This window comes from Oncorhynchus kisutch, linkage group LG6, assembly GCF_002021735.2.
Source record: "Oncorhynchus kisutch isolate 150728-3 linkage group LG6, Okis_V2, whole genome shotgun sequence".
Taxonomy (NCBI): Eukaryota; Metazoa; Chordata; class Actinopteri; order Salmoniformes; family Salmonidae; genus Oncorhynchus; species Oncorhynchus kisutch.
Window position 1 is genome coordinate 51,314,624 of NC_034179.2, and position 20,080 is coordinate 51,334,703.

The 20,080-nt window shown below is 41.5% G+C and overlaps 1 protein-coding gene across 5 annotated transcripts in view; it reads right to left on the reverse strand.

The window, feature by feature from the left end:
* The window catches only part of LOC109892955 (rap guanine nucleotide exchange factor 6), a 135,912-nt gene extending 117,090 nt beyond the window's left edge, over window positions 1-18,822 (reverse strand). For 4 of the 5 annotated variants that reach the window (XM_031826911.1, XM_031826908.1, XM_020485882.2 and 1 more), the window contains exons 1-2: window positions 18,452-18,821; window positions 1,344-1,414 (exon numbers count right to left, since the gene is read on the reverse strand). In XM_031826911.1, the coding sequence (XP_031682771.1) occupies window positions 1,344-1,414; window positions 18,452-18,526 (146 nt within the window). In that variant the 5' untranslated portion in view covers window positions 18,527-18,821. Of the gene's footprint in view, window positions 1-1,343; window positions 1,415-18,451 lie in introns of all 5 variants that reach the window. The other variant, XM_031826909.1, reaches the window with a different exon arrangement.
* Between the last annotated feature and the right edge of the window lie 1,258 nt (window positions 18,823-20,080).

Consider the following 20,080-nt stretch of genomic DNA (forward strand, 5'->3'; position numbering starts at 1 on the left):
CAAATTCCACTGTTACATATCGGGATATTATTTTTTAACAATATATTATATCGTTTTGACAATATCACAATATTATTTTGGCAGTAGTTGGATGTACTTTAACCTTTGTTCTCCATCTTTTTAAATAAGAAGCCAAATTGTCTTCAGCACATTTATTTCTATGGCTGATCAAAACTCTCGTCCCTCTCAAGCAGACATATGGTGAGCAACATGTTTGAAAGATCGAATCACAATACATTTGAAAAAAATCACAGTATCAAATCATAATACATATAGAATCGTAAGAAATCGCAATACATATCTTACCGTGAGTATTTTTGCCTGGTATACCAGCACCACGGTAATATCGCGGTGCCAAACTGTCATGAAACCTATGACACCAACATTTTAGAATACTGTAGTACCATTTCATACGACACGACCAACTTTTTCAGCCCTACCGATCTAAAGAACCTTTTGTTTATAAATTCAGTTGAATTTAAGCAACAGCCACTGGTCTATTTTATGCGGATTAGGGCTGAGAAATGCCTGGGACCTCACAATACAATATTATCACAATACTTTGGTGCCGATACGATATGTATTGCGATTTAACACTGTGATTTTATTGCAATTCGATGTTCCAAACACATTACTCACCATATCTGCTAAATAGGGACAAGAAAGAGCCCTGAAATAAGTAGTTTAATCAGTCAGAGAAATAAGTGCAGAAAACAAAATGACCTCCCTATTTAAAAAGAAGATGGAGAACAAGCTATGGAAAAAAAGAACGCTGGAGTTTTGTTGCAGGGACAGCCGACTAGCGGAAAAATAATATTGCGATATTGTCAAGACAATATGTCGTCAGAAACAATATCCCGACATGTAACTGCATCTATTTTCTCTCACTAGTTCAGACACTACCAACTGATCAGTTCGTACATGACCATAACCAGACTGACAGCTCTCATATCCGAGTGTTGACTACGTGGAATGGTTGTGGTTAATGTCTCAGAGGTGTATGGCTGCGTGGCCTGGCCTGCACGCCGGCCCCAGGGTGTGCAAGTCAACTCTGTCCTATGTATGAACAGGAGATTGGACTGGAAGGGTCATGTGGATGAGTCACAGACACTAGTTGCAGCTTCCACGCCTGGGCCTGTATTCATAATGCCTCTCATCAGAGTAGGAGTGCTGATCCTATATCAGGTCCCCCGTCCCGACCATGTAGAAATTCTAATCTCATTCATGATGTGGTGTAGGCCAAACTGGTCCTAGATCAGCACTCCTACTCTAAGATGTGGTGTAGGCAGCTTTAGCAGGGTGGGTGTTTTGGTGTAATGGTTGGACGGAGAGGTAAATCTGACCTGAGCTGGTGTTCCCTGAGGTGGGACAGGACATCCATGTGGTAGAGGTGACAGTAAACGGTGTGCAGGTCCTGGAGGCGAGATACATTTTGTTTTTTTAAAGGTTCAAAAACAGACATCTCACCTCACCCAGAGGCAAGGCAACACAGGTTGGTTGACAATTGAAACACTTGAAAAATGCAGCTCGGGGTCAACTGTGATTGGTTTGACAAAAAGGCCTCTACTCTAAAGCAGGAAGTGGAGACCTAAAAACCTAAATCACACGTACACCATAGGCCTAATACTCTCAGATATGTACTGAACGACGGCACAAATGTTTGGGCACGCAGGCTCTCAGTCAGGATTGACCAAAGAGTCTCGAAACACTGGAGGATTTGTACGGATTACCAAATGACTGTCAATCAATCGTTTTTCCACAGACACACAGAACACACATACAGCCATCCCATATCAGAGCAGCACAACGCTCTTAAAAAAAGATTAACCTCTGGCTGCTTAACTAGGGAATAAATTAACCTTTGTACATTAATTTTGTGTCAACTACGCACTATGCAAACCAGACCAAGGGCACGAGCGAATGTCCATTTTCCTTGAGGAATTTACCGTAGGCCCGTTGTGTATCAAACTATCAAACTGACAAATTTAATCCGGAGCGACAAACACTCACTGACACACAAAGCCCTTAAAAAACAGAGTCCTATCAAACACAGCTGTTCAAACATTAAGAGCAGAAAGCCTGAAGAACGCATGTGGAAACTTCCATGTGGCCATATGGTGTGGTAGGACAAGAGGAGCTATTGAGCCTACGGGCAACTAACATTAACAGGTGTGGCACATTCTCTCAGTGTCTTCAGCCAAGCGCGTGCGAGTGCACACACACGCGCACACGCGCGCACACACACACGCACACACACGCACACCGATGTTTGTGGCAGCAAACCAGCAAGTGCTACTTGGCTGAGACTGCTCAGGGACAAATTCATTGAAAATATTAAACCTCTGGGTATTGTCTTTATGGACATCCTAGGGTATTTGCTGAGCGAGTCATGGTGTACCGTACTCAGGTGTGTGTGTGTGTGTAATACAACTGGGACAATAAACCGAAAAATATCAGACACAGACCATACCGATCACTTATCGCAGGCATTTTGCTAATATAGGTGATTGTTAAATGGGACAATTGATGGCTACAACCATTACAGTTGTAGTAGTAGTTTAAAGGATAATAAAAAAACTAAAAGAATGTCATTAACATATAATTTTACTCATCATTATCACAGCGACTCAGGCAATTTATCACAATAGGGATTTTTGCCCATTAGCTCTACCGTTGACACAAAATAATTTCTCAGTGTTGAATAAGACAGATCCTGCAGAAAACGCACAAGAGTTAGTAAAAAGGAAAACACCAGAAATGGAATGTGGCACAGGAGACTGTAATAAATACAGAGAGGGGTAGAAGTGAGTGACTGTGTGTGTGTGTGTGTGTATGTATGTGTGTATGTGTGTGTGTGTGTGTGTACAGCATAGGCCTCCTGTACGTGTGCATGGGGTTTAACCATGAATAACAACGCATCAGAGCCATGGCTGGCTGGGCTCATCAGCATTAGCCTCTACTTCCGCTAACACTTCCTGGGAGAGCTCATCTGGCCTGAAAACCAGAGGCCAGTCAGGATTTGCTGATAGAAACCCTCTGACTGTCAGTCACTCGAAACTCCTTCAAACAAAGGGAGAATCAGGAAGAACAGGTGGAGGGAGTCCACCTAGAGCAGGGGTAGGCAACTAGATTCAGCCGCAGGCCAATTTTAGTCAGAGCAGATGGTCGGGGGTGGGGGGGGGAATATCATTATTTGTACACAACAAATTGACCACAACTATGCCCAAAAAGAGATTTTATTTTCTATACAGTAACAGTTAAAAGTTTGGACACAACTACTCATTCAAGGGTTTTTCTTTAAATTTTACTATTTTCTACATTGTAGAATAATAGTGAAGACATCAAAATTATGAAATAACATATAGAGTCATGTAGTAACCAAAAAAAGTGTTAAACAGAATATATTTTATATTTGAGATTCTTCAAAGTAGCCATCCTTTGCCTTGATGACAGCTTTGCACACTCTTGGCATTCTCTCAACCAGCTTCATTAGGAAGTAACCTGGAATGCATTTCAATTAACAGGTGTGCCTTGTTAAAAGTTAATTTGTAGAATTTCTTTCCTTCTTAATGCGTTTGAGCTAATAAAATACCAAGGATATAATATGGCAAGAACAGCACAGATAAGCAAAGAGAAATGACAGTCCATCATTATTTTAAGACATGAAGGTCAGTCAATTCGGAAAATGTCAAGTGCAGTCGCAAAAACCATCAAGCGCTATGATGAAAACTGGCTCTCATGAGGACCGCCACAGGAAAGGAAAACCAATAGTTAACTCTGCAGCAGAGGATAAGTTCATTAGAGTTAACTGCACCTCAGATTGCAGTCCAAATAAATGCTTCACAGAGTTCAACAGACGCATCTCAATATCAACTGTTCAGAGAAGACCGTGTGAATTATGGATTCATGGTCGAATTTCTGCAAAGAAACCACTACTAAAGGATACCAATAAGAAGAAGAGACTTGCTTGGGCCAAGAAACACAAGCAATGGCCATTAGACTGGTGGAAATCTGTCCTTTGTTCTGATGAGTACAAATTTGAGATTTTTGGTTCCAACCTGTGTCTTTATGAGAGGCAGAGAAGGCGAATGGATGATCTCTACATGTGTGATTCCCCCCGTGAAGCAAGGAGGTGGTGGTGTGATGGTGCTTTGCTGGTGACACTGTCCGTGATTTATTTAGAATTCAAGGCACACCTAACCAGCATGGCTACCACAGCATTCTGCAGCGATACACCATCCCATCTGGTTTGCGTTTAGTGGGACTATGACCCAAAACAATGACCCAAAACACACCTCCGGGCTGTATAAGGGCTATTTGACAAAGAAAGAGTGTGATGGAATTCTGCATCAGATGTCCTGGCATCCACAATCACCAGACCTCAACCCAATTGAGATGGTTATGGGATGAGTTGGACCGCAGAGTGAAGAAAAGTGCTCAGCATATGTGGGAACTCCTTCAAGACTGTTGGAAAAGCATTCCTCATGAAGCTCGTTGAGAGAATGCCAAGAGTGTGCATCAAGGAAAAGAGTGGCTACTTTGAAGAATCACAAATATAAGAAAAACCCTTGAATGAGTAGGTGTGTCCAAACTTTTGACTGGTAGTGTATGTAATATTTTCTTTTTACTAAAAACTGGTGGTTAAAAAATAATAAAGTTGCGGGACGGTTTTGGCCTGTTACCGACCCCTGACCTACAGTGTGACTGAGCCCCACCCTCCTCCTGATAGTCTGTACATGGAGTAGTCTGGACACAAGTCTGTCATCAACTCAGTCATAGTCTGGATAGAAAAATACTTATTCCAGACAGGGCAGTACTTGGCTATTCTTTAGAAGTTGGCCTAGGCCTATTTCCTGACCATGTGACCCGACCAGTGGAAAAACCCCTGGCCTATATTATCTAGTAAGATCTGTGTTCCTTATGAGGGTCTTGTTCAAGGAAACTGCTAGGAGGGGTTCCCGGTCTTCCTCCTATAACCTTATGATCAGAGACTTTCAGGCAAGCCTGTATTTTTATAGACTATATTACCTCATGTTGAAAAGTATACCTCTTCATCCATCGGCTTTAAAACACAAGCACCACTGAATTGGATAGGGAGAAGATGCCAAATGACGACCTGAAAACGCACACCACGGTACAATTCATTCGCAGCACTGTCTGCATGAAATAGCCCTAGGCCTGCCCCACTTATAGCTAGGAAGAAAACTAAAATTCTTGAAAACACTGGCAGCAGCATACTGCACACCGACATCTTCGAGCTACTAAAACCGTATTGACTTTCCCTCAGAGCTAACAGGGTTCGCGAGAGCAGCTTCTGCTGTGGCAAGCACTATTCTTTCTGAGGCCAGAGGAGTTTGCCGGGTGAGCGCAGCGGTTGAGTTCCAAATTGGACCCTATTCCCTATGTAAGAAACTACTTTTTAACAGGGCCCATAGGGATCTGGTCAAAAGTAGTGCACTACATAGGGAATGGGGTGCCATTTGGAACACAACCAGTGAGTGCAGTATGGGGCCGGCCAGGCCAGGACCCAGAGGTGACTGAGGCCAGTAGTGTGTTCAGGTCATGCCAGACAGACCCCTGTCCCCTACAGTCAATGTGTCCCACATGACCTGGGGCAGGGGTAGGGGTCCACTCAATATGCAGGCGCCGCTTGGAGCTTCCTCTCGCTGGGGGGGGGGGGGGCAAGGCCAGGCCAATGGTCGCCTAAATTTAAAACACTGATGTCTATAGGCTTAGGTCTACAACTGGCCTCCTTTCCAGAGTGCATCCCACCTCCTCATGGCAACAAAAAACAACTCTGCTCCCCTTCAATCATTGATCAGACTGAAACTGATCATCAATAGCCCCAGACAGGATGTCAGAATCACCAGCGTGAACCTTTTCAATAAAATTGTCTGTCTCTCCCATGGAGTGCTGTAACTCAATCACAGTCAAAGTCCGGCTCTCCTGTACTGACAAGGCTGCTTTGCAGGGTGAGGGGGTTAATTATGTTTCAATTAGCCTAATCTAAATAAATTCATGAAATAGACTAATTCTGTAGGCTATTTAAATGCAATTCACCCCCACCCTGCTTCTTTGACTTTAACTGTGTTGGTGTCGGGGGGGGGGGGGGGTAAGAAGCACTCTAGAATGACCTAGAATGACCTTCGTCTCCCTAGAGGTTCACAAAGTGGCCTGACCCCATCTGTGACATCATCACAGTGTTGAACCATCCATTAAAACCCATCACCAGCTAACTACAGAAGGGCGTATCACTTAAACTGTACATACGATCATCTGAACTGTCAAAACATACTATCTTCCAACATGTCAGTTTACACTAAATCAAATGTACAATAACAAAATAATGTTCTTCATTTCACATAGGCCTATATGCTTGACAAAAATCATGCCGTAAAAGATTAGGATTGCCTATTTCATTATATGTATCAGTCAAAGTGGGCCTAAACATAAAACACAAGAAGCTGCAAAAGGACAGCAGCAGTCTTGCAAGTGGGATCATGTAGTTGAACAGCAAATGTAAGCAATGTCCTTTTGTTTATACGTGTAGAACAAAGTGACATGCAGGTACAGTGTTGCTGCCACCTTCTGGCACATAGGCTGCCTGCTCCTCAGGTGACCCTGTGCAATAATTACACAAGTAAGCTCTTTCTCTCTACAGAAGCACAGTCCTGTATGTAGACTAGAGTTCAAATGGTCTTTCAAGCCTACATAAAAATGTACAGTATGTGGTCTACAGAGGAGGGCATTGTACAAAACACCACAGCACAGCCATTCAGGTTGCAGAATAAACATCCTCCTGGACATTTCCATAGACTTCTATCAACAGCAAAAGAATAACACATCTGAAGACTTCACACATTCACTGCAATTCACCCCGGTATCTTAAAACATGACGGGAAAACAGCAGACTCTTTATACCTCATTTGATAATACACACATTATTTGAGGCTTGGAGTACGCCCAGGCAGAAACAAGCGTAGGCTAAAGGCAGTGAATTACAGGCCTGTGGACTCGGAGGCAACATGTGACCGCTTCACTGTATTGTAGGGCCAACTGAAGAGATCTACGGACCCATTCAGGCATTTAAGCATTTCAGATCAAGACTCTAAAACCAGGGAGGATATAGCGGCACTATGCTACAAATCTCCTTACTTGACATTAAGGCTTAACTTCTGTGAGAATTTTTTTTGTTTCCATTAGCGGTTTGACATGCAGGCCTGTAAGGTCAGATATGACCAACGGTCTTAAGCAGAATAAAATCAGAAAGCAGCAAAGTGCTCGGGTAAATCCGCTCTCCTGTTAGCGCTTTATCAAGGAGTCCCGAGTGGCGCAGCGGTCTAAGGGACTGCCTCTCAGTGCTAGAGGAGTCACTGCAGACCCTGTTTTGATTCCAGGCTGTATCACAACCGGTCCGTGATTTGGGAGTCCCATAGGGCGGCGCACAATTGGCCCAGCGTCGTCCGGGTTTGGCCGTCATTGTAAAATAAGAATTTGTTCTTAACTGACTTGAGTTAAATATATATATTTTTTTTTTATAAAAGAGTCAGAATCATGCATGGCTTTCAGGTAGGACTAGAGCACTTACATTTTGCCATGAGAGCTTCAAACTAATCAAATGGTACTTAGCTAGCCTTTATACAGTGGTATAAAATACTAAATTAAGTAAAAATACTTAAGTAGTATCTGTACTGTACATAAGTGACAACTTTTGGATTACTACATTCCTAAAGAAAATAATCTACTTTTCCCATTTTCCCTACTTTTCCCATTTTCCAAGGCCCAAAAGTACTCATTACATTTTGAATGCTTAACAGGACATGAAAATTGTCCAATTCACACAATTAAAAGAGAACATCCCGGGTCATCCATACCGAGTGATCTGGCAGACTCACTAAACAAAAATGCTTCATTTGTAAATTATGTCTGAGTGTTGGGAGTGTGCCCTCAACTATCCGTAAATGTAAAAAATACAAATACATTTTTTTTTTTAAATACTATTTTGCCATTTGGATTGCCTAATAGAAGTAAATTAAAATGATTTATACTTTTACTTTTGATACTTAAGTATATTTTTGCAATTACATTTACTTTTGTTACTTAAGTATATTTAAAAGCAAATACTTTTACTCAAGTAGTATTTTACTCTGTGACTTTCACTTGAGTCAGTTTCAAATAACACATCTTCACTTTACTCAAGTATGACAATTGGGTACTTTTTCCACCACTGCAGTATGGCGCTTTTAGAAGGGGGCAGTCAGGTTCCTTGGCCCCCAAAGTCGATACATTCAACACGGTTGATCTCTTACGGATTTTTTTTTTTTTTAAGTGGGTATTTAGTGAAATCCTTAAAAGCCTGTGGGAAAAAAACAAGAAGTTTATAGAAAGACCAGGGTAGTAATGGGGCATCATGGAAAAAAGGTAGAGTGCTACTGTACCACCACCACACTACAGTACAGCTGTCATCTATCCACCAGCCCCTGTGCCAGAGAAGACAGCCAAAAAGCTCGACTGGAAAACACAAATCCTGACTTAGGAAAATGTTTTGCCATTATGTAATCTTAACTAATTCGCAGAGATTGACATGTCAGACACGACGAGGGCTGAAGAGAACAGCAAAGTTATGACAGCAACTTAGGATGTCAAACTTGAGCAAAGGCTCTAACTCCAAGTCATAAGGGCTATGGTCATTTTCTCTTTATCCATAAGCCTGGAAGACACCTTGTGGGAGAAGCAAAAAGTGGTTCAACTACCAAAAAAAGCAGAAGTGAGAGAGAGAGAGCAGAAGTGCTGAGCTCACTTTATTGAGGCTGTAGTCTCTCTGCTGCCAGCCCGAAAATAAGTGTTTGAGGGTGGGCGGCTGGGCTTACAGTGTCTTCACAAAGTACTCACACCCCTAGACTTTTTCCACATTTTGTTATGTTAGAGTACGCATTTAAAATGGCTTACATTCAGATGTTGCGTCACTGGCCTAGACAAAGTACCAAAATGTCAAAGTGGAATTAAGTTCTTTGAAATGTTTACAAATGAATACAAAAATCAATGGCTGAAAGGTGTTGAGTCAATAAGTATTCAACCTCTTTCGTTATGGCAAGCCAAAGAAAGTTCTGGAGTAAAAATGAGCTTAACAAATCACATAATAAATTGCATGGACTCACTCTGTGCGCAATAAAAATGAATTTTGAATGACTACCTCATCTCTGAGCACCACACGTGCAATTACCTGTAAGGTCCCTCAGTCGAGCAGTGGATTTCTGACACAGATACAACCACAGAGACCAGGGAGGTTTTCCAATGAAGGGCACTTATTGGGATGGTAAAAAAATATGTTTTCAAAAGAGACATTGAATATCTCTTTGAACATGGTGATGTTATTAATTACACTTTGGATGGTCTATCAATACACCCAGTCACTACAAAGATACAGGCGTCCTTCCCGGAGAGGAAGGAAACCACTCAGGGATTTCACCTTGAGGCCAATGGTGTAACTTAAAACAGTTACAGAGTATAATGGCTGTGATAGGAGGAAAAATGAGAACGGGTCAACAACATTGTAGTTACTCCACATTACTAAACTAAATGACAGAATGAAAAGGAGGAGGCCTGTACAGAATAAAAATATACTTTTTTAAATTCATCCTGTTTGCAACAAGACACTACAGTAAAACTGCCAAAAAATGTGGCATATAAATGTACTGAAGCGTTATGTTTGGGGCAAATCCAACACATCACTGAGTACCACTGACATGTTCAAGAATGGTGGTGGCTGCATCGTGTTATGGATATGCTTGATATCGGCAAGGACGAGGGAGGTTTTTTTAGGATAAAAAGAAGAGGAATAGAGCTAAGCACAGGCAAAATCCTACAGGAAAACCTGGTTGAGCAGGACAATAACCTAAAACACAAGGACTAATATACACTGGAGTAGCTTCCCAAGACAACATTCAAATGTTCCTGCGTGGCCTAGTTCCAGTTTTGACTTAAAAATCGGCTTGAAAAATCTATGCCAAGAAAATGGCTGTCGAGCAATGATCAACAACCAACTTGACAGAGCTTGAATAATATGGTAAAGAATAATGTGCAAATATTGTAGTCCAGGTGTGCAATGGTCTTAGAGAAGTACGCAGGAAGACTCACTCATAGCTGTAATCACTGGCAGAGGTGATTCTAACATGTATTGACTCAGGGGGTGTGAATACTCACGTAAATTCGATATGTCTGGGGTATTGTGATTATATACCCCCCGTCATTACGGGGTATTGTGATTATATACCCCCCGTCATTACGGGGTAGTGTGTGTAGATTTGTGAGAGAGAAAAAAACTATTTAATAAAAAAAGGTTCAAATTCAGGCTGTAACACAACAAAATGTGGAATATGTCAAGGGGTGTGAACACTTTCTGAAGGCATACAATACTGTAGCTAGCTACAAAGATCAGTGACGGAGGCAAACTGCAGGTTCTGAGGCTGTGGCCTACATGCTTTCACTTGTTTGAGTCCACAGGCCGCCTGCAAGGCCTAGCTAGGTGTTTCACTTGAAGACAAATCCGCTTCTGTTAAGACATTTAGTCAATAAGTCAAGTACAATAACATTTATCCAGACAACTGTGTGGCTGGTGGATATTAAATACACAGAAAAGGACACTTTTTAAACAGGGAACGGGAGATACCTAGTCAGTTGCACAACTGATATGAGTCTTCCACATTTAACCCAACCCCTCTGAATCAGAGAGGTGTGGGGGGACTGCCTTAAAAAAAAGAATTACGTCATCGGTATCCGGGGAGGAGTTGTTTGGTGGTTAACTGCCTTGCCGGCTCGGGAATTCAAACCAGCGAGCTTTCAGTTACTGGCCCAACGCTCTTAACGGCTAGGCTACCTGCCGCCCTAATAAACTCCAGTGATATTATAAAAAGGGACGTCACAATAGGGATTAACCCAAATTTAAAGAAGAGCCCTCAACCACATCCCCCGGTTTGAATACATTTGCATTGGAAATAAGATGGTATGTTGACTGAACATGGCTCCCGTGATGGTGACAACAGTGTCACTTATCACCTTGGCAGCACAAACATGTCGGTAGCCCTGGGGGAATGGCATCTTATCAGGGGGACATAACAGCATTTGGTGTACTGGGAAGGAAGACGAAGTACAACATGTTGTTCTGCGAGTGCCTCGATCGCTTGCTGCTTACTCTTTTGATCAAAGTCCCAAACAATACATTCTCTGTGCAGAAGTTCAAGTGCTGAGAATTCTGGAATTGTGATCTTGACACATTGTTACTACTAACATGATGGCCTATAGGGTGACGGTTAGAACACAAGGCCCCTTGAAGTCGGAATTGTTCATATTTCTTAATTAAACAAGGGCAAACAAACTATACTGAGCAAAAACAAACGCAACAATTTCAAAGATTTCACAGTTCATATAAGGAAATCAGTCAATTGAAATAAATTAATTAGGCCCTTATCTATGGATTTCACATGACTGGACAAGTGTACAGCCATGGGTGGGCCTGAAAGGGTATAGGCCCACCCAATTGGCAGCACCCACAGGAATGTATCAGATGCACAGATCTGGGGAAGGGTACCAAAACATGTCTGCAGCATTGAAGGTCAGCAAGAACACAGTGGCCTCCATCATTCGTAAATGGAAGAAGATTTGAAACCACCATGACTCTTCCTAGAGCTGGTCACCCGGCAAAAATGAGCAATCGGGGGAAAGGGTGAGGTGACCAATAACCAGATGGTCAATCAGACAGAGCCCTAGATTTCCTTGGTGTTTTTTTATTTATTTAGGTTTAGGCAATAGATTTGTCACTCAAATATCACATAAATACCCATTAGAAATGGAAAAACGTATAGAATAGCAACATAATTTGCTTTAAACTGCTAAATGTTCTTTGCACCCCATGACAAAGTCTGTAGAATTTGATGAAATAAGCTTTAAAACCTGCAAAATTCTCTCATGAACAGTAGTTGTGCCCAAATGTTCCCCACAATGCTGGAAAGGGGGGCTCCCAAGTGAAAGTTTGGGAACCCCTGTTCTACACTATACATTGCTTGTTTTGTCATAAACTGAAATTAGGCAAACTATTTGAATTTTAGAAACCAGGAAATGCTGGAGCGATTTCTGCATATTGCACATTTAATGTTGTTGAAACATCATAGCTCTTTTGTCATGTCTATCGCATAGACATATGTATTTATCATTGTCGTTACACTTTTTTTTCAATTTGTCTCAACAGATGACCCAGTTTCATTCCTGACCACGTCAGTAGTGGTTCACCTGATGAGAAGAAGAGCTGGCTGCATGCCTGTGTCACAAATTGTGGACAGATGTGTCATGCTTGGTGACATCACTGACATTGCAACCGGCGTCAGAAATACATCCAGGGGCCAACCTCTACAGAGGAAGCATCTCCCATGTCATATTTTCCAAGTTGCAGAAATGTCTACACATACAGCAAAGCAAGGGAGAACCATCAGAAAAAAAACTATTCAGTGTCAGATGCAAGCAGGGGTGTGATCATTATGCCGATTTTGTTCCTGGGCTCGAACCCAGAATCTCTAGTGGCACAGCTAGCACTGTGATGCAGTGCCTTAGACCCCTGCGCCACTTGGGAGGCCCAAAATACCGTATTTATAGAAGTATTCAAACCCTTTGCTATGAGACTCAAAATTGAGCTCAGGGCTATCCTGTTTCCATTGATCATCCTTGAGATGTTTCAACAACCTGATTGGAGTCTGTGATAAATTCAACTGATTGGACAGGATTTAGAAAGGCACACAGCTGTCTATATAAAGGTCCCACAGTTGACAGCGCATGTCAGAGCAAAAAACAAGTCATGGAGGTCAAAGGAACTGTCCGTAGAGAATAGTGGAGCGAAGGTTCCCTTTCCAACAGGACAACGACCCTAAACACACAGGCAAGACAACACAGGAGTGGCTTCGGTAAAAGTCTCTAAATGTCCTTGATTGGCCCAGCCAGAGCCCGTTCGAACATCTCTGGAGACCTGAAAAAAGCTGTGCAGAGAAGCTCCCCATCCAACCTGACAGAGCTTGAGAGGATCTGCAGAGAAGAATGAGAGAAACTCCCCAAATACAGGTGTGCCAAGCTTGTAGCGTCAAATCCAAGAAGACTCGGTGCTGTAGTCACTGCCAAAGGTGCTTCAACAAAGTACTGAGTAAAGGGTCTGTACTTATGTAAATGTAATATTTCAGTTTTAGGCTATTGTGTGTAGATAGATGAGGTGAAAAAACAATTGAATCCATTTTAGAATAAGGCTGTAACGTAACAAAATGTGGAAAAGGGGTCTGAATACTTTCTGAATGTACTGTTCATCTGCTGTATTAGAAGCAATTATTGGTACCACGATTGTCTTCTAAACGTCTTTTTTTTTTTTTTTACATGAAGAATCCCATTTTCCCATCAACTATAATGGGGGATACTGTTTCCTGCAAACAATGCCAGAAGTACCGTGGTCGGCCTTGAACTTCTGTGGCTTCAATGAGAGGGGGAAGTTGTTCTCCTTTGGGCCAACCCATAGACATGAAAACCAGTAGACACTGATAGCGCTGCCTTACTTAGTCACCATCAGATCCAGGACTGATAACTTCCATCACAATAAGTGAACAGCCTGAGGGGTGGGCACTTCACGGAACCAGCTCATATTCCCGGCATGCAAGAGGTGTGCATGTTGAATTCTTGTCGCACGCGTCAGCTAAGTTAGGGCTTTAAAGAGTCAGTTCAGGTCCGGCTTCATTCTTTCATGTTAATGCTCTGAGGTGGACTGCCAGTAGAGACAATGTTCAGAATCGGCGCACAGTCTGTGGATGTGTGCGTCAAGTTGTCAAAATTGCCACTTGTAAGGTATTTTAACAGAGTGTTTTAAAGCAATGCCGCAAAAAATATTGTGTCTTGCCTATATATTTATGTCCCAAAATGGGCTTCTAGTGATGGCAAAATAATGTGTGAGAGGGGGCGGGTGCATAACCTTGCAATTAAACCAAGAAACAGATGTTCCACTTCCAGAGCATTGTTTAGAGGAGGACCAGACCGAGAGGAAATGTGGGACTCACTGCAATAAGGTATTGTGTTGTACTGAGTGACTCATCTTTTCCATAGTACCATTAAAGAGGGGGGTCTCAACATTGACAAAATGGTACTGCCTTAAGACCAATGACAGTACATAGAATTCAACCCTAAAAAACAAGTTCACCTCAAATAAAAGTGCCAATATATTCATTGAAGGTAAAATAAAGGCAGCATGGCTCATCAGATCAGGAAACTGTGGTTGTTTAGACTTGCTGCATGAGCAGTGTTCTGCTCCAAATTGTCCAGATCTCAAATAAAACACACACACACACACATATATATATATATACACATATACATAAAAATCTATAGATATTTGTATATATATATATATATATATATATATCTTCTAGGGAATTTAACATTTTTGCTCCATTTAAAAACAGATTCATTGAACAATTCTTTATAAATAAAACCATATTTTTATTTTCATATATATGAAATCTGGACAATTTGGAGTAGAACACTGCTCTATATATATATATATATATATATATATTCAGTTAAGAACAAATTATTATTTACAATGGCAGCCTACCCCGGCCAAACCCTAACCCCGGATGACGCTGGGCCAACTGTGCGCCGCCCTATGGGACTCCCAATAATGGCCAATTGTGATACAGCCTGGAATCGAACCAGGGTCTGTAGTGACGCCTCTTGCACTGAGATGCAGTGCCTCGGACTGCTGCGCCACTCGGGAGCCCTATCACCAGCTTTTTTATACAGCCTAACTTCTTAAGGGAACACAATGCAAAAGAAAAAAGAACGGACAAAGCCCAATGTAGACTTATGTCCAAAGATACTCAAATAAACTTCACATTTTCCAGGTCCTTCTCTAGTGTACCTGTGCAAGGCTATTGAGTGGAATGTTATTGTGCTAAATTAAGTCTCAAACGGCTGTACGCAGGATGTTTGTGACCTACATATTTGAGCTGCCTTGAAAGAATAGGAGAGCAGTCGCGCCTCGATCAGACCGACAGCGTCATTGCATAAATTCCACGTACCAAACTCTGCAGTCAAACTTTTTTCATTACGTAATCCACCATTTTTACTGGATATGTGTGCAAAAGAAGTTCAGCATTCACCTTCTGCTACCATTTCTGTCAAGTCCGCACATACAATTTGACGCATACGTTGGATATATCTAACCTACGCACCAAAAAGAACACAGAATGCACTGCAACGCTGTAAGACAAACACAGCATTCCATTGGAAATCAGTGTACTTCTGGTGTACCAAAAAAGCAATGCCGCTGTCGGTGGGATAGAGGCGTTACAAGGCCCACTTTCCTTTTCTATAACTCACACAGAGGGGAGTAAAACTGACAGACAGGGATTCCAGACAAGTTTTGCAAAGTAATAAATACACTTTAATAAGACTACCATGGGGAAAGTTTTAAATGCAAGAGCTTGTAGTCTACTTCTCTGGTAGCCCGTATAGAGGGATAAGAACAATAACAGAGACAAACATCCAAATGACAGTCTCTAAAAAAACTTTAATGCTGTGAAAATTGTTTGTACACATGCTCTGCGTGTATACTGAACAAAAATATAGAACGCAACATTTAAAGTGTTGGTCCCATGCTTCATGGGCTGAAATACAATACCCCACAAAAAGCTTATTTCTCTGAAATATGTTGAACAAATGAGTTTACATCTCTGTTAGTGAGCATTTCTCCTTTGCCAAGATAATCCATCCACCTGACAGGTGTGGCATATCAAGAAGCTCAATAAACAGCATGATCATTCATTACACCGGTGCACCTTGAGCTGAGGACAATAAAAGGCCACTCTAAAATGTACAGTTGTGTCACACAACACAATGCCACAATGTCTCATGTTTTGAAGGAGCGTGCAATTGGCTTGCTGACTGCAGGAATGTCCACCAGAGCAGTTGCCAGAGAATAAAATGTTAATTTATCTACCATAAACCGGCTCCAACGTCATTTTAAATAATTTGGCAGTACGTCCAACCGGCCTCACAACCACAGACCACGTGTAACCACGCCAGCCCAGGACCTCCGCATCCGGCTTATTCACCTACGGGATCGTCTGAGACCAGCCACCCGGACAGCTGATGAAACTGAGGAGTATTTGTATCTGTAATAAAAGCATTTTTGTTGGGAAAAACTCATTCTGATTGGCTGGAGCTGGCTCCCAGTGGGTGGGCATATGTCCTCCCAGGCCCACTCATAGCTGCGCCCCTGCCCAGTGATGTGAAATCCATAGATTAAGATCTAATTTATTTATTTTATATTGACTGATTTCCTATATGAACTGTAAACTCAGTGATGAAATTGTTGCATATTGCGTTTATTGAAATTGTTGCGTTTACATTTTTGTTCAGAATAAAATAACAAAACCTTAAAGCTTCTACAATTTACTTTCAGGGTGTGTTGTTTTCAGGAATTCAACAGGAATTCCCATTGCTTCACCACAGTGAAATGTTGACCTTTGTGACTAATGTAGCCTGCCTACTTCAGAGTGGCCCTGCAGCGTCTGCTTTCACTATCAGTACTGGCTCTGAGGGAATATGCCTCTTCACGCCCTGAGTCATGGATGGAATGCTGCTTTACATGCAGGCAGCCTTCACACAACACAGCCATTACGGCTGGAAATATGCGCTTGTCTTGTACCAATACAAATGTTAAAAATAAATTATATCCGCTTTCTGTTTTATTTCCTTGCCACAATTCTTCTGAGTAGCGCGGTACAGATATCGTAACAACCCTACAGTAAATCATACAGTAGTGGGCACCTCTACTCACACAGCCTCTTAGTGGATAGAGCAGGATGAGATTAACAGGAAACTCAGGACATCATTGTGCATCGCAAATGACACCCTGTTCCCTAGCGCAATACTTTTGATCAGTAGTTTAGTATGTAATATGTAGGGAAAAGAGCACCATTCTGGATGCAACCCATGCCTGCAGCATAAGTCACTAATAAAGCCCTACATCTGAGAACAACGCATGCAATGCCTATGTCTGCCTCCAAGATAAGCACCAAGACCACATTTTCATTCGTATCACTCACCTGACAAACTTACCTTCCTCAATAGCAATTTTACCCAAGCTGTCTGTTTATGTTTGAGGACCAGAACATGTTGCGTAGAGTGTGTTGTCACTTTGTATTATGCACTCACCCTTTCTCAAAAAGGTGTAAAGAGGGCTTTCTGTTCATTGAGTGAAAAAAGCAGTGGATCAGTGAAAGAAATTGGCTTTTGAACTAGGTTGTAGGTAGGATTTAGCCAATTGTACCTTCAAAAGTGCTTGCAATTCAAAATGTTCTGCAGCTTAACAGAGTGGGCTATTTGGGGAAATAGTCTGGCAATTCCACAGTAACAGAGTGATGCTGAGACTGATTTTTTTTAAGTATGTGAAACAAAAACCAAAGACTGCAGAGTCAAACAAACAGCACAAACAGTCATTCTGTTATAAAACTGCCCATTTGAAAATGTATTTCAAGTACATCTGTTTTAGTAACATTTTCACTCAGTTACTGTGGAATTGCCTTATGGCAAAAGCAATGCCAACTAAACTGGGCTGAGGTTTGGATTGTCAGGGAAGAGCCGTGACTAAAACTTAATTTAAGCTGAGGTTTAGATAAATAACTTCTGCATCTCTGTGGGATGACAGGGGAAGGAATGAATCATGGAATATGAAAGTATTCTAAAAGTAGAAGCAAACAAGCACATTCAGAGGTCAGAGAACTTGGAAATAGTCGATCAAATGGGTAGATCATATAAAGGCTACTGTTGATAAAGGATGATTGTGTGTGTGTGTGTGTGGGGGGGGGGGGGGGGGGGGGGGTACAGTTGCCATTTAGAAACTTAATATCTTAAGATGATAAATCCCTTGTGATGGACAATCCCACAAAACTCTTACCAGTAATCAAACTGATAGCCAGAGAGAGATACTATTGAACATATGACCGGAGGCCCCCATAGTAGAATAGGACAACAATTGCATAATCGTTTAATCTCAAAACTGCAACTTTTCACAAAACTTAAAAGGGAAACCGTACTGAATGACATTCATGACGTCATCTAAATAAGATTGACAACTCACTTTCCATTGCAGTAGTTAGCAAACTCGCTCTCAGGTTGGATAGCTAGCTAGAGTAACTTCAGTGTGTGTGTGTGTATATATAAACACACACACCAAGGTGGTTCATTCTCACTTTCCTGGAAATAAAAACAACTGAGTGACTGGCTGGGTGAATGGATCAAAACATTGCTCCTCGTCAACTAGTGCGTTAGAATGCTAGCTAGCGAGATAATTATTCCAGCTAGCTAGCTAACTTTTTGACTTGAGAAATTCAAACCAAGAACACATAGCTAACGTTAGCTTGCGTACCTCTGTTGTCCTTTGTGATGGAGGTTTCTTTAAAGCTTGTTTGAAAGAAGTTTCCATCGATCCAGTCATTGTCATAACTTCACACCAGAAACAAATCCCCAAGAAATCAATGCAATGATCCCATCTCACTTTAGGCCGATGCCGCTATTCCACCCATCCAGTTCGCCCGAGCATGGAGGGAAAAGTCCTTGTTAAAATGAGAACAAAACTAACCTCAATAACGCAACTGGTTCACATCAAATTGACCGAAAGTACATAATACAAAAATGGATATGTGAAAATACTAGTGAAGAACGATATGCATATTTAGCATCCAGTTCGAAAGTTGCCTCCCTTCATTTGGGAAGAATTGACTGCTGACACTACTATTCTGCTAGCAGCACTAACGGTGATGTCACTTTCCTATGGTAATGCGCCTTCGAAATAAAAGCCCGCATTTCAAAACATTGCAAAGAGTATAACTCATTCAAAAGGTACTACATGTTAATCAATTTGTATTGTGCTTACAATGAAATGCAAGAAGGAATTTATTTTGAAATGTGTTTTTAAAACATTATTTTAAGACCACTGTTGACAAATACAATGTTCAGACTGGTATGTTGACAATATAGGGTTTATAGTGAAAAAACGATTATTTGTGCCAATATAAAAGTGGGGTATGGAGTACTCAGTATGGTCTGTAGAATCTATCAGTTGAGGATCCTCAGAGTAGGAAGGAGAGGACCATCCTCCAAAGTGAATTTCATTTTTTTTTAAACAGACCATTTAAAAAGTTATCCTTTTTAGATAAAACTATACTAAATATAATCACGTCACCTAATAATTGATTAAAACACACAATTTTGCAATGAAGTTCTACAGTAGCCTCAACAGCACTCTGTAGGGTAGCCCCATGGTGTAGCCAGAGGACAGCAAGCTTCCATCCTCCTCTGGGTACATTGACTTCCAAATGAAACTGAGGAGGCTCATTGTTCTCACCCCCTCCCATAGACTTACACAGTAATTATGACAACTTCTGGAGGACGTCCTCCAACCTAGCAGCGCTCTTGCAGCATGAACTGACGTATTGTACACTGAATCAAACAATCAGAGAATGAATCTAGTACTGAAAGTATAAGCTACAGCAAGCTACCACTGTAGTGCATAAAATGTGGTGAGTAGTTAACTCAAAGAGAGAGAAAAGCATCGTTGAACCGCTTTGAACAAATTAATTTCTTCCAAAAGGAAGGAGAAACAAGAGAGAGATAGAGAGGGATTTCATCATTATTTTTCACTTTCAGTTTCACGTACTTAGCTAGCAAATTCAGCAAGCTAGTTTAGCCTACTCAAACACCCCACTTAAACAGAGCTGGCTATGTCTATGTCTATCCAACACTGGAGATCTTCCTAGTCAAGGTAAGATTTTGGATTTACTCATTTATTTTCCACAGGGGCTCGCCGTTGAACGTTACTGCATAATTGTAGTGGGTTTGCTATTGCAGAGGTTATATTAGCTATGTTGACTTTGACGTTACTACAAGGATGTAGGCTGTGTGTAGCAGTTATAATATGGTTTGGCTTGGAAAGGTTTTTTAGCCTGGTCACATACAGCTGATGTGTTGTGCATTAAAGTAAACAAGCAAATGGAAA